Source organism: Mizuhopecten yessoensis, unplaced genomic scaffold (assembly GCF_002113885.1).
Source record: "Mizuhopecten yessoensis strain PY_sf001 unplaced genomic scaffold, ASM211388v2 scaffold11045, whole genome shotgun sequence".
Lineage (NCBI taxonomy): Eukaryota > Metazoa > Mollusca > Bivalvia > Pectinida > Pectinidae > Mizuhopecten > Mizuhopecten yessoensis.
In genome coordinates, this window is record NW_018408851.1 from 322,466 (window position 1) to 346,975 (window position 24,510).

At 33.9% G+C, this 24,510-nt stretch overlaps 1 protein-coding gene across 1 annotated transcript; it reads right to left on the bottom strand.

Moving 5' to 3' along the window:
• Positions 1 to 24,071, bottom strand: LOC110464994. The gene is made up of 23 exons (XM_021520532.1): positions 23,973 to 24,071; positions 21,512 to 21,582; positions 17,702 to 17,746; positions 17,040 to 17,124; positions 15,472 to 15,516; positions 15,232 to 15,281; positions 14,379 to 14,417; positions 13,611 to 13,713; positions 12,978 to 13,135; positions 11,910 to 12,018; positions 10,857 to 11,098; positions 8,107 to 8,200; positions 7,852 to 7,937; positions 7,638 to 7,697; positions 7,168 to 7,312; positions 6,140 to 6,181; positions 3,741 to 3,878; positions 3,512 to 3,538; positions 2,239 to 2,379; positions 1,744 to 1,887; positions 1,297 to 1,458; positions 410 to 424; positions 1 to 87 (listed from the first exon to the last, which is right to left on the bottom strand). Exons 1-23 carry the CDS (start codon positions 24,031 to 24,033, stop codon positions 65 to 67), a joined length of 2,085 nt encoding a protein of 694 aa, XP_021376207.1. The 5' UTR covers positions 24,034 to 24,071; the 3' UTR covers positions 1 to 64.
• Between the last annotated feature and the right edge of the window lie 439 nt (positions 24,072 to 24,510).

A 24,510-nucleotide genomic window follows, 5' to 3' on the forward strand; every position in this document is an offset into this window, starting at 1 on the left:
AAGATTGAAACAAAATTTATTTCAAAATAATGACGACATGTATATATATTTAACCGGTAGATCGCTATCCCAGCAGTGGAAGCGTCACTGTAACGAGACAAAAACAGTATTAAGGATAATAATAAAATCATAATAGCATGTGTGCTATTAGTGCACATTTATCTTCAAATTAACAGAACATTTGTAACATGTTTCCCATAGCGGATTTCTTAAATAAAGTCGATTCGTGGAATAACAGTTACGTTGTATTGGTAATGGTCTCTAACGTCTAAACGAAGAATAATTGAAATTAAGCAATATTTGTTTTAAATGTCACATGATTATTTGAGTATTTATTCTTTCTTTTCCAATTATCAATACTTTATCAATACTTTATATATGTATGTTTACCAGAATGATTCATACTCACATCCAGCGAGGTGTTCTGCAAAAAACAAAACCTTACAGAATGTGCTGTTGCTGTGTATTTTGAATTATCTTCATTTAGAGTATGTTACATATGATACGTCACAGAGTTCCTAATAATAACACTTAGTACATAGCATAACGAGAATAGCCCGTGTGTACTCTACTATCTAGGATGTACACAACCTTTAAGTCATAGGCTAACACCTCTGCTCCAATATAGATATCACAAAAGAGGCGATTTTACACACTTAAATAAAAAAAGTAATAAGCAAGCGCACATCTACCCAAGGTACTATTGTTTCATAAATAAAGGTCAGGAGGCTAAGTAGCACTACTTTTGACTAATATTCATCAGGATATTTCACAAAAGGGACGTAACTCCTGACCAAAATTATTGAAAGACAAAGCAATACTAAGCATGAGAACCAAATACGAATATCGGTCAAAAGGTTAGCAGAGCGTCGGACAAAGTTAATCACCTGATATAAAAAAAAAGGGACGCAACTCCTCAGAACTCCGTAAAATTATAAAAGACAAATAATTCAATTAATGAAATGAAAAATGCTTCAATACTATACAGAATCTTGTATAACTAGATATTAATCACACGAATTAAAAGCTCAATGCATCAGAAACGTATATTCTGATATTCTCAACAATTAGAAAAAAAGAAAGCTGAGGGGAATATGTAATCGGTTTTCACTAAAAACATTATGATTCCGGAATTGGAAACAAACACTCTAAACTTCGAAACAGTTAATGTGGATACTTTTATTGATTTATGGGATGTATCTCCCGGCCGTTCCGTATTATTTGACAAAATTATAAATTACTTGACAGAAAATCATATCATAGCAAGGGTCCATGTCAGTCGTGTATTCTACTTACGGTTGTATTCTGTGCACAGATTACACGTTTTAGCACAGGTAGCAATCGCAAAATTCTTCACATGGGGCTCTTGTGAAGTACACAGCGCGTTAGCCATAGTCACACAGTTGTTGTTCAGGTCGTGATCGACACACTGCACAGGGACCAGAGTTGTTGTCGGACCTTTAACACAGGTGATCGATTAATTTCTTACTTGAGGATTAGTTAGTTTGTAAGCCTTCATGTATTTGAATATATTTTGATAACTTTATTTGTAAAGGAATGGATTTAAGACGATATTTGCTATCATTAAATACGTAGTTTGATGATAGTTCTAATTACGCATATAGGTAAATAAAATAATTATTATAATGACCTGTGATTTTGTCAAAACAAAGATCTGTTATTACAAAAATCGAAATCATTAAATATGCCTAATGTTCCTTTGAGAATTTCAGAGTGACCTACTTTGTGCTGTGGTACATTGGTTGCACGTCTTAGCACAGTGTGACTTGGCGTAAGCCTGTGAGACAGGATCAGTGCTTGAACACAGGAAGCTAGCCATCCCAGCGCATGTGCTATCAACGTCCACGCATGGGATAACAGTCGTTGCTAAAAACATTTAGACATCATCATACATCTTGGTCGGCATACCATATATTGTAAAAGTCAGATACTTTCCTCGTACAATGACGTTCACCCAGGCAGGAGGAAAGACACCTCTTACTTCATGGTATACAAGATACAATTGAAGGTACGTGAAGAAAGCACACATTTAATGCGAGCTAATTGCAAATCATGTTTATCTAGTAACTCGATATTAAAGTTAGTCATTTACAATGTCTGAGAAAAATAACAGGCAAATGAAAACAAAGATTTCTCCATTAGGAACTAGTGGAAATCTTCAGCATTGAATGCCTGTATAACATGTAGCCTGTTCTAGAAAGAATAATATATACCTACTTGGTATTGTGACACACAGATTGCACGTCTTTGCACAGTTTTCGTTGGCATATGTCTGTGAGGAAGGATCAGTTGATGTACATAAAAAGCTAGCCATTCCAGAGCACGTACCGACTTTGTCCACACATTGGATAGGCGATCCTGAAAAGAAAATAGACGAACACAATTTCAATTTATATTATTGATTTTCTTTTGTCTCGTAAGAGGTTTCAGCTTCGCGTTTTCTGTAAAAGATAACAACTGTCAATCATTCAGTATACTGAAATAACTTGTATTAGTACGATGCTTATATGCAGATAGCATTCATACATGTATCAGCTACGAATGAAACTTTTGGATTTGTTTGACGTTATCATCACAATTGTCCACATAAAAGACTTTAGCCCACACAGAATATTTCTCCTAGAAACGCCCATTTTACATTTTATTTTAATACAACTAAAATAAAACACGAATACTGTAAAATAAACATCGTTGGAAACAAAAATCCAAAAGTGTGGTCTGCAACCGGAGGGAACAACCTTCATTGTCCTCCGTGATGGTATGTTACCCGCGGCAATGCAGGAGGATATCCATATAGTTTCTCAGTGAGAGTTCCTCACGGGCTTAGTTCTCGGATAGCATCCCCTTACATGGAGACTATTCTTGAAATCCCCGTAAACAAAAAGCCGTAATTAAATGATTACAAAGCTACATTTTACATAACACTGAAAATAGGTAGTGTGTTACATTCACTTTGTTTATAACGGCAGAAGCAATGCCTTCAAATGAATTTGAAAACAGGAATTTCACGACGTAAAATTTCTCCAGCTTTTATCAATGTTACATATCTTCCTTTTTAATCACTGCACACAAAATAAGCCCATTAAAAAGCAAATAATAACAGTGTACTTCTTAGACAAAATCAAAATGAGAATTTAACTATATAAACCAAGTTCTTATACTTTTTATATGGAGTAACTACAAATGTCCTGCTTCAAATTAAACTCAGTATAAACATGAAAAAATATTTTCGATTTCATAAATATAGTTTAACTAAGAATAGCCATAAGTAAGATATTATTTTTTTTCCTTTTTTATTATTTTTTTTATCCGTTTTCTTCAATAAATATACATGAAAACAAAAACAAAATTAACTCAAAATATTTTTAAATGACCTGATATGGTTCTGTAACGTGTGGTAATACCAAATTGAACAGAATTCTCCAAAGAATGCCTACGTCAGGAATGTAACTGTTCACATTATTCTAAATTACTGAACATAGCTTTTTACCTGTGGTGATAGCCACTGTTACAGCAGCTGAAAGTAAAACAATATGTGATTAATCTCACGAGGCTTTCAAAATATAGAAATGTTTCAACAGTTTCAATTTAAGACTACACATACAACCTGTGTAGCCCATTTAATTATGATACAGGTATTTCAGCGTCAGTGTAAGATTGCTATTAGTTTTCCGTGTATAGATAATGTCCGATGGTAGTCATTGGTTGTTAACACTTACCTGGACATTGGCCACAAGTCTTACGACACTTAGTGTTGACAAGTTGGACCATCAGCGGACTAGAACTGGAGCACAGGCCAAACTGTGTGTCGTAGGTTTTACACGAAAAGCTCGCGTCTTCATGGTCAGCACATAAAGCTGAAAATTAAAACCATACAAGATGGAATAAGAACAGCTCTGACTATTCAATGGCTATATTCAGCAAAATAACTCCTTCAATCTATTGCTGAACGCGAGTGTTATCAAAGAAATAATTACATTTCGTTGTTGATTTGAGCCCTTACGCTATACAGCATTACCCTGTATTTGTGTAATATATCCCGCGTCAATCGCGCCATATCCGGGCACAACTGTAAGAGGAAACTATAATCCATATTTTACTTGATTATTATGAACACTGAGAGTACAAATCACAAACATCGGTATATTAATTCTGATTCCTATCCCATATAGAATTAAACAGCTGTGTCCTTAGTTTAAAAAGTAAAATTCGTCATGGGGTCGTTTAAAATAACCAACTATTGCGACAATACCTTACAGTTTGATATTGAGGAAACCCTTATGTTTTCCCTTGTTAGCCAGGAGGACCCCATCCATTGTCGAATGATATTTCTTTTTTTTTAAATATGTAATCTTTTGGATTATCAATAGAATTAACGAAAATTTGTAATTTAGATTATAGAAATGAACAGTTACAGTTATATTTCAAACATAAGTGAGGGGACCTTAAAACTATTTTAATTGTTTTGTGTTTTCCAGTCATATAGTTTGCAGCAAGCTTTTAAGCTTGTCTTATTTTGTAAGTATTTCCGGTCAATCTCTAAATACATTCCGAACCATTTATAACGCGCGTTAACATCCCGGCTAACAAGAGTGATAAGCATAAGTTATAAAAATGTGTTTCATAATTGTTGTAAAATAAATAAAGTTTATATATTTATATATTAAAAGACTCTCAAGACATATAGTTGATGCGTTCGTTACAAGATATGGGATATCTATATCAATTATCTACAGCTTTTGTATACTTTCTATTTCAGCTGTTATGTTTTCAGCATTCCACGCCTACAACCTATCTACAGCTGTTATACTTCGGTCTATCTAGACACATCTAACGTTTAATTACAGCTGTTTTACTTCGGTCTATCTAGACATATATACCGTTTATTTACACCTGTTATACCTGCGGTACCTCTCTAGACACATATACTGTGTATTAACAGTTGTTATACTTCTGTCTATTTAGACACATATACCGTTTATTGACAGCTGTTATACTCCGGTCTATCTAGACACATATACCGTTTATTTACAGCTGTTATACTTCAGTCTATCTAGACACATTTACCGTTTATTTACAGCTGTTATACTCCGGTCTATCTAGACACATCTACCGTTTATTGACAGCTGTTATACTCCGGTCTATCTAGACACATATACCGTTTATTGACAGCTGTTATACTCCGGTCTATCTAGACACATATACCGTTTATTTACAGCTGTTATACTTCGGTCTATCTAGACACATATACCGTTTATTTACAGCTGTTATACTTCGGTCTATCTAGACACATATACCGTTTATTTACAGCTGTTATACTTCGGTCTATCTAGACACATATACCGTTTATTTACAGCTGTTATACTTCGGTCTATCTAGACACATATACCGTTTATTTACAGCTGTTATACTTCGGTCTATCTAGACACATATACCGTTTATTTACAGCTGTTATACTTCGGTCTATCTAGACACATATACCGTTTATTCACACCTGTTATACTTCGGACTATCTAGACACCTCTAACGTTTATTTACAGCTGTTATACTTCGGTCTAACTAGACACATATACCGTTTATTTACAGCTGTTATACGTCGGTCTATCTAGACACGTATACCGTTTATTGACAGCTGTTATACTCCGGTCTATCTAGACACATATACCGTTTATTTACAGCTGTTATACTTCGGTCTATCTAGACACATATACCGTTTATTTACAGCTGTTATACTTCGGTCTAACTAGACACATCTAACGTTTATTTACAGCTGTTATACTCCGGTCTATCTAGACACATATACCGTTTATTTACAGCTGTTATACTTGCGGTATCTCTCTAGACACATCTACCGTTAGTCGGTTGTCATAATTTTGATGTCTCTCTTGACAAACACACAGTTCATGTATACATATTATGCTTTTAGTGTCTCTTTTCATAATCATTTCGCTCATATACAGATGTTATACTTGCAGTGTCTCTCTCGAAACGCTTACCCTTACCATTTTTACCGTTTAAAATCAAACACCATAACATAATTACACTTAAAAAAGTAACAGACAATTATGTCAAGTGAACATAGATGTAGGAATGCGAGGATGATGATCACAAACTATACCTGAAGTTCCAGCTGCAGGATCAGAAGTCGGTGGCGGGGTCACTATAATGCATTTAGCAGAACATGCGTTTTGTATAAATCGTACAGTATAAAATATAGATTAATGGCTAGTCAACGCAGTATTATTGGTTACAACAGTGAAGAAACGATATTGTATCTAATCATTAATGACGCTATAGAAAAGAGTGACGTAATGGACATCTACTCATTCAACACGATGACTTCACAAACGTGACGCAATTAACATCTACCCATTCAACACGATGACTTCTAAAAGAGTTATGCAATGAACCTCATATCCATTCAACATGTTGCGATGAACCACATACCAAATCGACGATGACATAATCAAAGAGTGACACAATCAACCTTACAGATAATTCACAGTGACGAAATGAAAAGGAAGCACTAGAATGGCATTGCCAATCAACAATGACGACATTAAAAAAAGACTCATATTTAATTGGCAATCTGTAAATAGAAAAACTGGAAAGTTTTAAAAGTAGTTAGATGATGAGAGAGGTACAATAATTATCTATTTTAATATGAGGATATTGCAAAGAAATCTCAAAGCATTGAATTTAGTAAGCGTCAATATCCGTACCAACAATGACAACATTTTATACAGAGAAGCAACGGATAGCCATTACATAGCAATGGATTAATGTATTACAAAGATAATGAATTCCAAATATTTATTTCAATTTTAAAACATATGAATATTTCAACGGAATGAAACAAAAAATAAATTATCCTATAAAAATGGATAGTTTTTCAATAAATTCAGATGTAATATTTTCACAACACTGTTAACATTGGTGCACGATATATGTGTATTTTTTTATAAATTTATTTATATTTTGTGTTATTTTGCAAAGCAACATGATCTCAATTTCAAACAAGGGATATATTAATAGTCTCTTTCGCTAAAAAGAATAATAGCAAATCACTACTTTAGAGCCGAATCGCAAACTTGAAACGATCAAGTAAAGACTTAGTCAGGACAACATATCAAACATTATATATACCATCATGGATTCCCAGCGCGTCTAGTACACACGTGCTATCATTTTTATGACAGCAGAAGCTACATTGGAGTCCTGGTGAGTACGCAAACGGGATCGGGTGCACGTTACATAGTACGGAGTTAAGATCTTCCGCCCTTTGGCAGTGCTGAACGAAATATCAAGTCGAAACCAAATGTTAATTATTATCCACATAGCAATGGGTATGTTGTACTTCTTTGTTTCATGATTTTTTCTATCCAGTTGATGTTTCATTCCTAGCCAATATATGTTGTATGGACATTAAAATAAACCATTTAGATATATTATTTTCATGAAATTATGGAAGAATACATTTGGATACGATGCTCTTTCCGAGTTAAAGCTAAAGTGATACTCCATGGAAAAGCAATCGATCAAAGGTAAACCTTCGTTGCGAGTTAAAGCTAAAATAATATTCCATCGAAAATAAACGATTGAAAATAAAACTTTACCGTTTTATGTGTATTGCAGCCAGATGATAAACCGCTCTGGGAATGTGTGATCATGCAGCCCTGAATCAAAACTATCTAGGTTAATATCTAGCAAGAGTACATAGACATAAACATGTGATATTTATCTATAGTACTAAGTTGAGAGTTATTTCAAACGATAAAGCTATGATAATATGTTTGATTAAAATATTGTGGGTGAAGAATTTTACCTTACCTTACTCAGATAAGAACATTTCCCTTGCGTGTTCATACATGATTGTGGATCCTGTGTGTGCTCGCACGTTGGACAAGTAAAGGCCACTGAGGGGAAAAATCGAAGATTTATTTATTGCAAATTAATTACTCAGTTAAATTTATGGATGCTCATAACATTACAAACACTAAGGCGGTAGGAATTTATTCAGATGAAATAATTCCCAAATACTCTACACAAAGTAGGCAAACATGTTTTTATCAAATTGATACTTACTATCATTCATTTGTTTGAAGGCATTATCGGTACAGTTCTTGTCCGTACAACACACACTGTCGCCTATCCTCTCGTGGTATTTGCAATCACTTATCTGAATGAAGCAAATAAAGCTCATATAATCTAATACAGATTGTTCATGTTTTACGAATTTTGTTTTGTAAATTTTGTAGTTTAAATGATTTGGCATTGATTAATTGTCTTTGCATTTGAACCTTGAAGGATTAAATCGTTATTGGTACAGGAATGTATCAATAATGAAATGGAATGTATGCTTCTAGAAGGATGATGTTTTCTATGGGTTTTCCAAAGGCTAACTCGTAAAGATAGCGGTTCAGGAATATATAAGTAAGTGTAAAAGTACTTTCTGGAATCATCTTTTTCGTTATTTTATTTCAGAGGATTTCATACTTAACATGGTGGTTTCAGAAATAATTTATAATATGAAACATGATTGTAAATTCATTGTCCGTCAAACGCCTTATTCGTGATGGTATTGGTAAGTGAAGGGATTACTAAAGTGTTTCTTGAAAAGACATAATCGTGTTGATGTAGAAACGAATTATGATGTAAATAAGTGTTTACTCATTTCAAAAATGTCTAACTAAACGTGTGTCACTTATCGCAAATTATACGCTATTGAAGAGTAGTATGCACCGGAAATGATCGTTATGGATAGGTTCATACATGGCTTGATTGGTATCAATAACTGTAAATCTATATATCTAGCAAAATATGTAAATATTTTGATAGAATATCAGTACTTTTTCTCGAATATGTTGTGTTTCTGGTTTTTCTGTTTATGAATCTTGATATATTAGCGTACCACTGTTTACGAATCCTCGATATCCAGGGGTTACGCTCACTTTCGATCTCAACACCCCTGGAATATGTCATAGCAAAATTGAAGGAACGAAGCTAGCTATTTGATTGGTCTCAAGTAAAAATCCCTGACCAATCACTAGACTGATGGTTGTTCTTTGAAGAATACAGAGGAGCGACGCCTGACTTCAAAGTTTTACCGTTACGCCACCGAGAGATTATTTTGATGTACATCAAATGATCAAACTAGCCTTCTTGTCTCGTCAACAAGGTGGCGCACACTGAGCCTTCGATTTTGCTATGACACATTCAAGGGGTGCAGAGAGCGTAAATGAGCGTAACACCTGGAAATCGAGGATGCTGTTTACACTGCCGTTTTTACTTTTTTTATTCGATGTTATGTGAAATTTCTATTAAGTACATATTCAAAATATTTCACATTGCTTTGTGTATACGTTAACGAAATTATTTAGGCATACGTTAGGTAATTGGTGTTTTTCGGAACTCCATATTATCCAATACTGTTTGCCATGGTTTAACAAAATGTGGTTCATTATTTATAAAATGACGTTTAAACGGCAAACAAGTAATTTCTCATTTTATTAAAAACAATATGCTATTCCCCAACACTGTATCATTTATAAATTTCAACATTTTTCCGCATTAGAATGACCGGTATGTATGTCATTATTAGGATGAGAATGGACTCTTAAGCTGCAAAAAAACCACCAAAATATTTCGCTTATAATAAATGTTTTAAACAACAAATGTTCTACGCTTTTAACACTTAAATATCATCTGCTAAAACGTACCAAATATCGTTCAGAATAGAAAAGATTTTTTCAGTAAAACCTTCTTATTACACGTGTTTCGGTTTATGATTTGAAGAGTTACTCACCTATATATCCAATACGTTGGAAAATTGCAAATGGCCTATGTCAGTGTACCAAAAACGGAACATTCAAGGTAAAACGGCCCAAGAAAATGGCATGAAAATTCGAAAAGGTATTTTATGCGTGCAACATTTTCAACATGTTTGGCTTATGTCAATTTAATTGTATATTGTCTTTATTCGCTGTTCATTATGGTCACACGAATAGTTTAACGTTAAAACATTTACCAAATCCTTATTTTTTTAATTAACGTTTGATGCGACACGAACTGTTTTTTCTATCATTTAACACCACCTAGGCTAGCTATGATTTTTGGTTATATTTTGGTTGTAGTTGTTTAGTATATTTGCAACTACATTGTATTTTTTCGTTTTTCAATATAATTTTAAATAAATCAGTACAAATATCATCCTTTTGGTGGCCTTTCCATTTACATTTCTTGTTGAAATTGTTCCTATTATGAGTGGAGAGGAATAAAAGTGTCCCTTTGAGGGTCAGTTACATATGTTCCAGAGCCTTCGTAACCTTATACATATGCAAGACCACACACTTGTGTTTTTCTAACGAATCAGAAAGCACGAGCTTATTGCGCGGACGAACATAATCACGAGTGCGCGGAGCGCACTAGTGAATATATACGTCCGTGCAATAAATGAGTGCTTTCTGATTGGATAGAAAAACACGAGTGTGTGGTCTTGCTTTTATCACATACTTCCGTATTTGGTAGATATCGATTATTTGAATTTATAAACTTTGATATTTTTTGCAAATACCGGGAACTTTTCAGTTCGCCATGACAAGGGGATTCCCATAAAAAGTAGTTCCGGCTAGTAGGTAAATACAACATTCCGTATTGCACATACAGAACGTTGTATTTCATGGTCTGAAAATTGCTTGTATTTCTATAACAAGATTCAACAGGTATGTGATAAAATGTAGTTTTACTCATTGGAATAGAACGTTGAATGTTGCTTATTATTAAAACAAAATACGGGTAAACGAAGCGTAAAGAGATTGTCTTAAAATCGACGGTACCTCTTTACATCCAGTCTGTAATTTGCCAGCGGTAACGACTAGCAAGCACCCCTCATCCGAGGCACAAAGTGCATTTCGCGGGCAGTCTCCGGTAAAAGCGTCAGTGCACACTGGACAGTGTAAGGGCTTGGCTGTAGTTGTGGGTAGGGGCGTTGCTGTGGGAAGGGGCTGGGTCGAGGCCATTTGCGCATTAGTTTGGGCAGGTGTTGGCACGACAGTTGTTGCTGTTGTTGTTATTCCCACTGATAAAGAAAATTAAAGCGTGTTGGTTTTTGATGGAAGTTGATAGTGAAAAAGTAAATAGCGTTTCTCTGAACATGGCGAATTTCGTTTATTTAAAACGTTAGGTTGCTAAGATATTTTATATTCATACGAGTATTGCTTAGAACACAGTATACATTTGATTATTGCTATAATTTGTAAAAAAAAATGTACATTAACCTGAAACGTTTAGGTGGGGATATATTATATTGTTAATTACAGAACAATGTGCTTGATTTCTTCTTTGGATGTATGGCATTGTACTTTTTAAAGAATCGTTTATTGTCATAATATCATTTCTTAGAAGATAGTCAACGTATATGCGTTTTATATGGTGGAATATATAACGAGGGTGAGAAAATGTTGGAAAAATAATTAACGAATGCCGCTGAAATCGGCATTTGACAGATGTACAAACACTACTTCTAGTCACAGGCACTACTGGTACAGTTGAGGGGGAAACGTTTGGAAGAGCGTTGGTCTATTGGAAAATAATACACGCACGCGCATGGTCTACCGTCCAATAAGCCATGGTTATTAACCAATGAAGAGTGTCATTACATTGCAATTGTGTTAAAATAATCTATAACCTCCCACAAACAGGTCTAGTATTTAAAGTCTTAAAGAGCGGCAACGGCGATACAGAGTACACACTAATAGTTTGTTCAGTTTTGATGTAGAATAGAAAAGTCCTGTTGCACTGAAAGCGAGTGTTAATTGTAAGCCCTACTTCATATGTCTGTCTCCATAATATAAACTGGTAATGTACTTGTTTTGACATGGAATACTTGCAGGCTTGTCGTTTTGCATTGAGTATGCACGTTTGTGTAGCGCAGCAGAACTGGTCATTGGCGTCAGGTCCGAAAACACCCGCAAGTTGTTCTCTGAGACAATCGTCATTCTAAAAAATGTTTATATATGTAGAAAAACAACAACAGGGGAAAATAGTAAAATACAGAACATACTTTCATTGCATCAAAACGCTTAACACATATTGCGTTCATCTTTACCTTGGCATCAAACCCATTCAGGCAGTGTAGTTTATGAGGAACCTATGCGTGTAGCTTGAAAGTTACTTGATTATAGGGAACATTATACAATTGTAAAAACATATTTTTTTCAGAGCGGAAATAAAGGTAGTTACAGACATCTTATCGCTACCGATGCCTAGAGACCTAAACACAGTCGCTAGTTGTGTCTCGGTTAATAAACGGCAATGCCTTACGATATAAACATAATAACAAATGTTTGGTGAATGTTTGCAAGGCACAAAATGAAAAACTCCAACGTAGTTAGAGGAACGTGTTACCGTCTGTCAAAACAGTGCGAGATTCCTATAGCCTACAGCCTCGATAAATATATGTGTAATATCATTATCCTTGTCGCCGGATTCTAACTATATCAGACGTTAAACAGTTAAAGTACATATAACATCATCACGAATTAATTAACTTGCAAAGTTGGAATACAAAACTCTATACTCAAGATAAAGTTTGGAGGTACTTAAATCTATCGTTTAGATTAAGTTTGGTGGTTCTTAAATCTATAGTTAAGATAAAGTTTGTAAGTACTAAAATCTATATTTTAGATAAAATTTGGTGGAATTTAAATGGATATTTTAGAAAAAGTTTGTAAGTACTTAATTATCTATTTTTGATTTAGCTTGCAGGTGCTTAAAGCTATATTTATCTTTTAGATATATGTATATAGATTGTTACTGTAAAACAGATGATGGCTAACACTATTTTGGCTACATGTATGGTTATGTTAGTTAGTTAGTTACTTATTTTAATATCAGCATGCAATTAAAACAATACAATAAAGAAAAATATAAACGCCAGTGCCAAAACCAGTACTCACCCTTTGACAGTTTGTTGATAAAATACCCATATCGTTGGTCTTAACTTTACATAGTTCATGAGGCGGACAGCGGTGATGTAGATCTCCATGACACTCGTTATGCTGAACATTTGGACAATCTGGACATTTTACACCCGCCATTTCCACGTGGTAATTACCTGATTAAGTATAGAAATGTCTTACTTTATTCTGTTTATCTAGGTTTTCTGGCAATACGTGTTTACTGCAGCTCGTCTGTTTAAAGTATACACAATGTTTTGGCTTAGTTCTCTCCAGTATTATTCTATTTTCAGTAATAGGCGGTACTGGCTGTAAGATCGTAGGCAGATATGTTATAACGCCCGACTTTATTTCACATGATTGGATTCTACTTCTGGAGAACTGTTGCTTTAATTTTCAAATGAACTAAAATAAGAAATTCACCTTGTTTAACACTTTGAAAAAAGAAGTTTCAACAATAGCATTGATTTACAAGCCACAAATACTATTTCAAGATACTAAGAACTATCAACATGATAGTTATACATGTCAAGGTCTCTTTTGACCAAGATACATTTAAGTACCCTTTTTATGATGATTATTGTTGAATCTCAAACAGTGGATTAAACTCTATTTAATTTGTTCATAGCTTACTAGTGATAAAGTCGACGCATGCCTGATCCTTACAGCAACAGTCCGCGACGTTCCCATTATGCATGGGTGGTGTTGGTTCACACATATGGTGCTCATCACAATGCTAAATAATATCAATAAGCATAAATATTTGTATTGTTACATAGCTATTTCACATCACAGCAGCTTCATATTTATCGTTAACTATTGTAAGGAGACTCACACGTAAAAAAATGATTTTATTATAAACTGCTACATTGTTATGCTCAGAGTATCCAAATATTATTTTATTAATCATTTATAAATGTCTTACAAAAGAAATTCTCATTTATAAAACATTCTTTTGAAAGTGATTGGTTAGTACGTCAAGGCTATCATACAACCGTTTTTCAGATAACAAAAGTTCACCAGTTACTTTTAAAATCATTCTAAAAAATTGCTTCATTTTTTTTTGACCCCAAGCAATTCATACAACAGCTTAGTGAAGAGGACAATAGATTACATTCTCCTACAGTAGATTAATGTTTCTGCATTTCCATAAACTATAATCCTGCTGAACAAGTAGTTACTGGATAACTCCATATCACCCTTAATGTAAAGGTACAAGAACATCTCAAGAATGGTCCAATATTTTGGAAGGCTTCTTCCATCCATTGGATAGTGAATTTGAAAATACTAATGGATTCCGCGGAATACTACGCGCCAGACAATGAACGCTATTAAAACAATAAACCTGTCATTGCTGAAAAAATAATTATGAAAGTCACATAAAGATGTGCACGTACTTACATGATCGCATTCGAATCCTCCGTGATGTATTACACAAAACTGAAATGGTAACACTGTACAGATATAAATGGTATCATCCCGCACACGATGTGCAATGCAATCAACTTTATTTGCGATATTTGCGTTTGAAGCGACGTACTAGTGTTCTATCATAGTTATGCCAGACAGAGTTGTCTTTCTTTGCCGAGGAAATGTTTTAGTATCGCAATGATTAAATATGTTTCGTTCCTTGAGTAGTCCAAATTTTGTTGAACGTATAGAAAGTCTTGCTGGTTTTAAGGTAAATGAAGGAATGGGCGCAGCTTTTCTATATAGCATGGTATTTAGTGAAGCTTTGTCAAGTGAACGTTTCTGTATTGTTGAAAAAATAAACATATTCTAAATAAAAGCCTACAATATATTTTGTGTAATCCGGTAAAACATGTCAATTTTACGACAGACAATTTACTAATGTATCTTCCAATACGTGGTTCTCTAGTGAGTAGTCAACGTCGCCCTCAGACTAAAGTGTATATGCAGAGATTTATTCTGATTTCTTTGTATTAATTCACCTGGCCTCATGTTTTCAAGATAAGGATAAAAAATAGCCTTTGGTTACAAGCTAGCCGAGGGAATATACAATCACAACAGCATATTTTGTATAAGTCTTTGTCTCCGTTTTCTGTTGTGAATGTTCATATTCCTGTCGTCATAAACGGGCGGGTTATCCTGAGAAGTTGACTTTCTTTGTCAGCATATCATAACACCAACTTTTAAATACATTTGTATTAGACATGTCACGCCGATTTCATAGGATGATAACATATTTACAGTACCTTTCAGAGAGTAGTAGTATGGGCAGCACACAACTTACCGGTTCTTCTGCTGTGCTACATATGTCAGGCCCGCATGTAATACCTGCACCTTATCAAGCAAAATTAATTTCATAAAAATGTTTATAAAAAAGCAATTTTCTAAGGAACTTTCAATGCTTCAATGCAATTGTTTCCTCTCCACATAAACGTATTCATGGACCAAAGTAAGAGAAAATGTCAATCAAAAACGGCAGGTGGTGGTTTGTATAATGCTCTTTCTTAGGAATAAGTATACTTACCTAAATTTGCAAAGGGGTTTACCGGGAGGACGTGACTTAAGAAGGCTGAAACAAAAATATCTCCCGTTGTTAATCAATATAATATTTGGTGAGAGATCTTATGTGCGGTTCTCTTAAGTCCATGTTGTATGCAAAGTGTTTACTTAATCAGAATAGTAGTATGTTAGTTTAGGCGAGGAAGTTAAATGACACTTGTTTTATTTCTTCTATTTCTTTTAAAACACACACACAAAAGCCCTTGGATTTGTTTTTAAAAATTAACCTGGTAATAGATATGAAACAATGTACCGCAATGTTATAATTCTCTCCACTCCATTGTGCTTTGAGCACAGGTACTAGCCTCGTTATAGTATAGGTGTTTGGACAGATGAGGCTAGTACCTGTGCTTTGAGATACGTGACTAGTGAAGCACATTACGTTCCACAGAAGTCTTTTTATGAGCTTTGGACTAGATAATAAATTGATTTATCGATGTACAGGCCGAAAACCGAAGTGCACTCTGATTTAACTGCGAAGCGGTTTATGCAAAGATGTACGTCGGTTTTCGGTCTATATATTGACAGACCAAATCATTAGCATGTCCAATCCTTATACATGTAATACATATTTTTAAATAAGAAAGGAAAACGTTTATTGTACAAAATGTGTGACATTTTCATTTTTTTTTTTTAAAGTATTGTTATGAATGATGCAATGATTTCAATGTTGATCAATCGAATTCCGGATTTTAAATCCCCCTCGCGCGTGCCATGACGCACCAATATAGTTGAGCCGGAGTTTCCAACCGGTTCATTTTCAAGTACTCTTTCATTCATAACGCCAAGGACTTATAACTAATAATCTAATTCCGTGATGACGCTAATAAGGCCATCTAGAGATCTTCGCTAGTCGTTAGATATATTTCCATGTCATCTGTTTCGAAATCGAGTATAATGTTAAAATAACAAATGTAAAAAGACGTGGTTCAAGATGATTATCATTGTTTGACAGATGACTACTTTTTCGTGCATGACATCACCTAAATCTGTCGTCCTTTGTTTGGTCGATGTATGTTATTGTTTGGCTGTGTCGTCCTTTGTTTGGTCGATGTATGTTATTGTTTGTCTATGTCGTCCTTTGTTTGGTCGATGTATGTTATTGTTTGGCTATGTTGTCCTTTGTTTGGTCGATGTATGTTATTGTTTGGCTGTGTCGTCCTTTGTTTGGTGGATGTATATTATTATTTGGCTATGTCGTCCTTTGTTTGGTAGATGTATGTTATTGTTTGACTGTTTCGTCCTTTGTTTGGTGGATGTATGTTATTGTTTGGCTATGTCGTCCTTTGTTTGGTCGATGTCTGTTATTGTTTGACTATGTCGTCCTTTGTTTGGTAGATGTATGTTATTGTTTGGCTATGTCGTCCTTTGTTTGGCCGATGTATGTTATTGTTTGGCTGTGTCGTCCTTTGTTTGGTGGATGTATGTTATTGTTTGACTATGTCGTCCTTTGTTTGGTCGATGTATGTTATTGTTTGGCTATTTCGACCTTTGTTTGGTGGATGTATGTTATTGTTTGGCTGTGTAACTTACTGTCTATACAGTGCTGTGTGTGACAACAGCAAACTTGGCGTTCTTCAGGGGACATATTTTCGTGACACACACCATGGCAATGTTTCTAACAAACACAAAATAATATATGTCTCAGCAAACAAGTGTATATATAGATAAAAATCTGGCCGTGTATGATATTTGTACAGTTAGAATTTATATTTCACTTTGCGTAAAAACAAACATTTTAAAGTTTAAATCCGACCAGCCTGTTATAAGGATAAAAGCTTTCAGAGGAAAAAGGTTGGCTTCTGAAGAACTGACCAAGGGAAAGACGAAGAACGTCGCGGTACATGTATGGCATAGAACCACCTTGGTTATCGTACCAGCTGAGCTGGAATCTCTGATAAAATCAAATCGGTAAACGTTGATGAACGAAATAAAAACACGGCGATTTAGGTCAATGTGATCCCCTGAGCCCTCGAAAACATAGAACTATATGGTAATTTCGAAAAGAACTATCCTCGTTCTTTAAAACATGATTCATTAAACTGTCTTTTTCAAGTGATAATTTTATCGAGTATTCGGGTATATATATATAAATATAAGCTTCAAAAAGTCCTAATTAACCCAATGTTATTTTCAAATTCCCAAATTTCTAAATGGTATATTTACCGCTTCTTGAAAAAAACACCAATACGTACTCGATCAGCACAGTGGAAGTGGCTGTTGTGTTGTAATTGACATGACTAAAAAATGGTAGAAATAGATTAATACATATAACGTCAAATCAATAATCAATAAGATATCTGCAATGAAATGGTGAAGGATAAAGTAATTTCAACACATTGTACAGAAATAATTTTATTTCAATGTAATATTACAGTATGTTCCGGATAGGGATCAATGTATTTGATTATTTCAACTAAAAAAGATTGAGGCCATTTAAACCAACGATTAAAAAACACTGGCATGGCATTTACCGAAATCATAACATAAACCAACCAAATGAAATTCCCAGATTATTGGTTGTAATAGATTTTGAAAAGGCTTCCGACTCAGTATCATAAGTTTCTCGACAAAGTATTTTTTATTTATTTTTTGGACCGAGTATCAGACATTAGATCAATACACTATATATAAAGACAGGGCGACTCTGTCTCACCATATCTTTTCATACCTGTGGAAGGAATATTGGCAATTATGGTTAAAAACAATACAAAAATTAAGAGAATCCAAGTAGGGAATAAAGACCACAAGCTCTCACAGTTTGCAGACGACACATCTCTTATTTTAAATGGTTCTAGGAAATCTTTCAATGAGACACTCCAAATGTTAGATTTATTTGCTCAAATATCAGGTCTTAATGTAAATAGTGACAAAACACAATTGATATGGATAGGAAGTAAAAAATTCAATCAAGACGTCTACCACCATATATAAAATTAAATTAAAAGGGGGGAAATTTAACCTTCTCGGAATAGATTACTCTGTCAACTTAGATGAAAGGACTAACATTAACTATGATAAAGCTATACAAAATTAAGATAAATCATAACTGCAGTGGTCAAAAAGAATACTAACACCAATAGGTAGAATAACTGTTTTAAAAACATTAATACTTTCAAAAATGATTCATCTCTTTATGACTATACCGAATCCAGACAGAGCTTTTATTAAAACATTGAATACTATTTTTTTTTAAATTTATGTGGCATTGACCTATTGATAAAGTGAAAAGGAACACTCTAATTTAAACAATACAACAAATTAGGTTTAAAAATGATAGTTATAGGGAATTTAATTGATAGTTTAAAATCTACTACGGTAAGAAAACTATTGGCATCTAGTGATAGGGAATGGAAAAATATTTTTGAACATGGAATATATCCCATACAGTGTCTTTCAAAATGTGGTGAAGGTTTCTATGAAAACTTAAATATATCCTTCTTACCTCCCCTTCATGGTACAATTTAAACTTTAAGATAGGGAATCAATACCTTTATTTTGAAGACTGGCATAAGAAAGGTGTAAATACAGTAGTGGACATAATGAAAGGAGATGGAACATTTCTAAAGTTTGAAGAATTCAAAGACAAGTTTTCTGTAACATCGAATGATTTCCATTAAATTTGTGATTAAAAAATGTAATATATATCTGAATAACAATATACGCTTACAGAGCAAAACCACAAAAATATAGTCAATACATCAGAAATTAAATGGAAATCAAATCCTATCTTCTAATATTTGAACTGGAATACAATTCATTTACTACCCTTTAAGACTACCAAAGATATAAAACAAAATCAAATTTTACCAGTAAATAAATATTTGAAAAAGATTGGCATATCAAATGATGACAAGTGTAACCTACGCAAAAATAATGTGAAGATTTAGAACATATGTTTTGGGAATGTAATGAAGCTCAGGTCATTTAGACCAAACTAGAAGAATGGATAAAACAAAAAACAAATACAACAATAGTTTTTGATCTGAAAATGATATTGTTTGGATATACAGCTAACATTGTCACATTACAACCTCTCAACTTCCTTATTTTACTTACAAAATACTTTATTTTTTTGTGCATCAAAAAGACAAGACAGAGTGGGAAAATATATTTACATAAAAAACCCATTTAATAGGTGTTTTTTTTCATCACCCATGAATTAATGATTACCTATTCATATGACATAAATCTGTAACTATTTTAGATTAAGACTTCTTGTTTTACCTTCTTATGTGGTATAGCTTTCCCCTACATTTGTATAGCAGGTTGATTTATAAATTATATGACTCTTTGTATATCTACATTTGTATAGCAGATTGGTTTATAGATTATATGACTCTATATATGTCCATATAAATTTATACATGTAATACAATAGAAAACATATATAAAGAGTGAAGGAGTGTTACAGTTAAAAACACCTACTTATAATACACAAGATTATTTTCAATGGATTTACTTGTATACTATAGATATGTGTTTATACATATTTCATATCATGAGTTTAAAAAATAGCTGACTTATGTACTACATGTGACTATACAATGCGTATATTTAGTTCAATTCAATTTTACTTAAATAACAATGTAAATAGAAAGTATTATTAAGTCAGAATATGAATATATATATAGCCTTGTAATAGTTTATGTCTTTGTGGTGTGATGTCCAGTTATAAGTAATGTTTTGTTCAAAAACATCTTCTCAGATACTGAACTCCAGAAATCATCCCAAGCAAGGAAAAACAATTAAAAAATGTGCCTCCTGTGAGAGGATATGTTTACATGATATATATATACTTATATATACGTATATGATATTTTACATGATGAAGCTGTGATAACAAAAATAATAAAAAAAAATAATAACATAAATCAATCAAAATAACTGTCAGTAGATCTCTTAACCAGAAAACGTGTGTTATGTCATGACATATATCACTGAACTCACAGACATTAACGAAGGTAGACCTCAAAAGATCATTGCAAGACCTCTGGGACAAGCTTATTCAACAATTCTATGTTCTTGGGGTGGTTTCGATTGCTAACGGCAAGATTGCCGCAGTCAGTCAAACGACGTTTTAACGTGTTTTCAATTGTGACATCATAATAAAACGTCATTATCTTATTGTTACACCATAAGTGTATATGTCATTAAGTACACCCACATGGGACAAGCGTATCTTTCATACACAGATGTGGTGGAAACAATGGTAATCTCACAACCAAACTTTGACATTTACCTAAAGTTTGACAACAGTGATAATTTCACAACCAATTTCAATGATAATCGCCTAAATATAATTTTGGATTAAAATCATTTTCTCCAACCCCTTACAGAAATCTGTAACCCGAGGGGAACATTTTGTTTGTATAGACCTAAGCCCTGCTGAAGGTTGGACAACCAAAATAATCATCCAGGATTGAAGATTCCTCTCCATCTGCATGACAACAGAGGTCAGTTCACAACCAAATTATATGACCTTTACTTACAATATGAGAACAATAGTCACGTCGGAAACGAGAACACCGAAGTGTTAACAAAACCATAATTCGAACTCAAAATCAATAAAACCAGGGATAAATACGAACAAAATAAATATTTACAAGGAGACCCTTGAAAAAGTACTAAGAAAATAGGATTAGGTGTTCTTGATGAAAAGCGTATGGTGCTGTATCAATAGTAACTTCACGACACCATTTAAACTGTAACTTCAAAATGCGCTCTGTCAAATGCAGTGTGTTTCTCTTGACGATTTGTTGACCTTATATATAATTTAATGATAAATGCTTAATACATTCAAGTCTAATTTAACAAGTGAGTACTTTTATTGCGATGTGTATGTTATTCAGGATCTGAAAATGATACCGACCTCGACTTTGCTTCATTGAATATCGCTTTGTCTGGTCCTTAAATCACATATAAGTCTGAACCAAGGTCCATAGTTAATCAATAGAATTTACTTATAATGGGTAGGAGAATGTAAAACTGAGGTATATACATACATCATGATGGGCATCGCAGTCCCTACCTCCACAGTGAAGTGGTTCGGCGGTGCATATCTCAGACAGCAGGACTAAAAGTATAAAGTGTATGACTACATAAGAAACGGTAATTTTCCTCTATCCTCTATAAAGTTTAGAGAATGTTCTGAATGTTCTGAAGAGATGCATCCTTTTGATCAATAAAACCAGGGGTTACCATAGGAGATATATATCAGTTAAGGACGTCATCATAATGAGACTATAATACGTCAGCGTTAACACGATGAAGAACTTGGTAATCGTGGTTCCGATCGTTGTCATTCTCGATACTAAGGAGGTTACGATCACTTTCGCTCTTTGCACTCCTGGAATGTTTCATACAAAATCGAAGGCACGCGGCTAGCTAATTAATTGGTCTCAAGTAAAAGAAAACCCTGACCGATCGCTAGGCTGAAACCTGGCCTTCAAAGATTACAATGGAGTGACACTCGACTTCAATTCCATTCCATTGCACCGTTACTCGACCGTGAGATTATTTTGGTGGACATCAAAGTATCAAACTTCTTGTCGCATCCAGACATGACATTTTAAGAACACATAGTTTTAGAGAAGCAGTCGGTGGCCATCAAGATCTTATTAAATACAATTATATCTCCTTGTTCGATACGTAAATCGACGTTTTGTGTATGCTTATTATTGTTCCTTGTGATTTCGTTGTGACTACCCGTTTTGTTTTTATTTGTCTGTGTTATTACGCGTGGTTCGTATCTTTTTGTCTGTGCTCCTACGCGTGATTCGTTTATAATTATGCCTGAAGAAAACATTAATTTCTATATCTAATGATGAAATCTAAAGAAAGAAATTTACTTCTCAGGCTATGCTTTGCCTTTTATTTGATATTTTGTTTAAATGAATGAACGCATCTCAAGCAACGCTCATTTTTGTTATACTTCATGTCTCAAAGAAACTTTTTAAATCTGATCTCATCAGCTAAAGTAGCACTCCTTTTTTGTAACCTTTCTTATTATGTCCCCTCAAGTAAAGATATATATTATATGGAACGAATGAAATAGAAATTATGAAATTTCGGTGACATTGTTAGATAGCATTTATACTGATAAAACGCATACACAACATTGGTAACAGGAAATATTTCTTAGGCGTGTTTGAAAAAAGTACCACACAAGTTGGTTTGCGTTGTATGTTTATTTTTGTTTTAGAGTATATGAAATATAACGCATCTATAGATAAGTTAGGCACCGGAAACATTTCGCCCACGTTTCTGTTTTACGGTCAGTACAAAGTGAACTTGACCCAGATCTAGGAGTTATTACACACAGTCCTAGAATGGAGCCGTAATCTATATATCTTGAAATCGTGTTTAATGTGTTGGAAGTATCATAACACCTTAGAGGTCCCTTTTTATAAGTAGGTCACTGTTTATGAACGTATATTACAGCTAACCATGCTTTAACCGAACAACATATATAGCATAATCGGATTAGACAGGCTTTTGTGGTATGCGTCCGGTCAATCAATATATCCATTTGATTTAACAGAAAATCTTGTTCATAGTTAAACAAATGTATATAAATGTTATAAAAAATCTTGCCTAGTTTTACAAGTAGTTATATGCCAATGCCAAAAACTGTAACTATAATTTTTTCCGGTATAAAGTTTAATAAATAATTTCTGATTTTTATTTTTATATCTTTCCGCATTTGTATGAAAACAAATCGTAAGAGATGAAATGAAGAAAGACGATCATTTTAGCAGTGGGACAGAGATCCTTAAAACTACGGACACAAAACCTTAGCGCGCGCGTTAAGGTATGGTGCAAATATTTGTTTTATAGATCTCAACCAATCTTTACTCGTTAGATTAATTACAAATAGGTTTTTATAAATCGTTATTAACCTTTCCGTCAACGCCAATCACATTAGTTTGCAGATGAATACAATATCGATGTTGTGATCCCATTTGTTGCTGTTCGTGGACAATGTAGCCGTTTGCTCTCTTTATCCGACGGATTATTATCCACAAAACAAAACTATAATTTCTGACTGCAAAACTTCTCAATATGATGAAACAAAGGTAGGCGCGTGGCTGGATTGTAAACGAGGTGTGCTTGCAAAGTTCATTATCATTATTTATACACTTAAAATAAATTCGGCACCTAGTATACTCTAGATTCCCGTACACAATACGAGAATATTGCTGGCATATCTCTGGTTTTATTAAACTGGACTAAAACAGCCACGTATAATATGTTTAACCTTCAAATATTAAATCCCTATCTCTGATCACATTACATAAATACCAATTAAATAGTACATTTGAGGACTTTTGATGTGCATACAACTGAGCGTTTGCTTACATTGCAGCTACGCGCGTGAAAGGACTTAATTGAATTATGTTCTAAGGAACAAAATGTTAAAATCTGACAATATAACTTTTAAACATAATGAAACAATGGACTTACCGACAAAATAAACCACCAGAACACCTAAATACGTTCGGAGCGTCATGTTTGTAATGCACATATAAAGATAAGAGCGGAATTAACAATGTCCTTGGCAAGCGACATATAAAGCGGTACACATGTGATGTCAGTTCACTAACACGAAGGCCATTTGATGTCACGATATGCTGATTACGAGACCTACATATCGTTTTCGTTGTAACTTACCCATAAAAACAAATGAGACAAGATGTATCCCTCACGGGAGTTACAAAAATCATGTATTAAAGTGTTCTCTTGTATGTGCTTTTGGAAAAAAGGTTGATGGCATAATAAACAAAAAATGAAAATCAAAGATTTATCCGAGTGTTCTTATTTTGCTATAATCGGTCAAAGATACCATTTCAACATGATGTGTGTTAATTTGTTTTGGTTTTACCGTATGCAGAACATACTCCATCAATATATTCCAAACGTTCTCAGAAATCTAAAATGTTTAAAGAAATGATAAAAATAGCATAGTCATCAATGGAAGTGATATTTCTTTAAGTTAATTCCT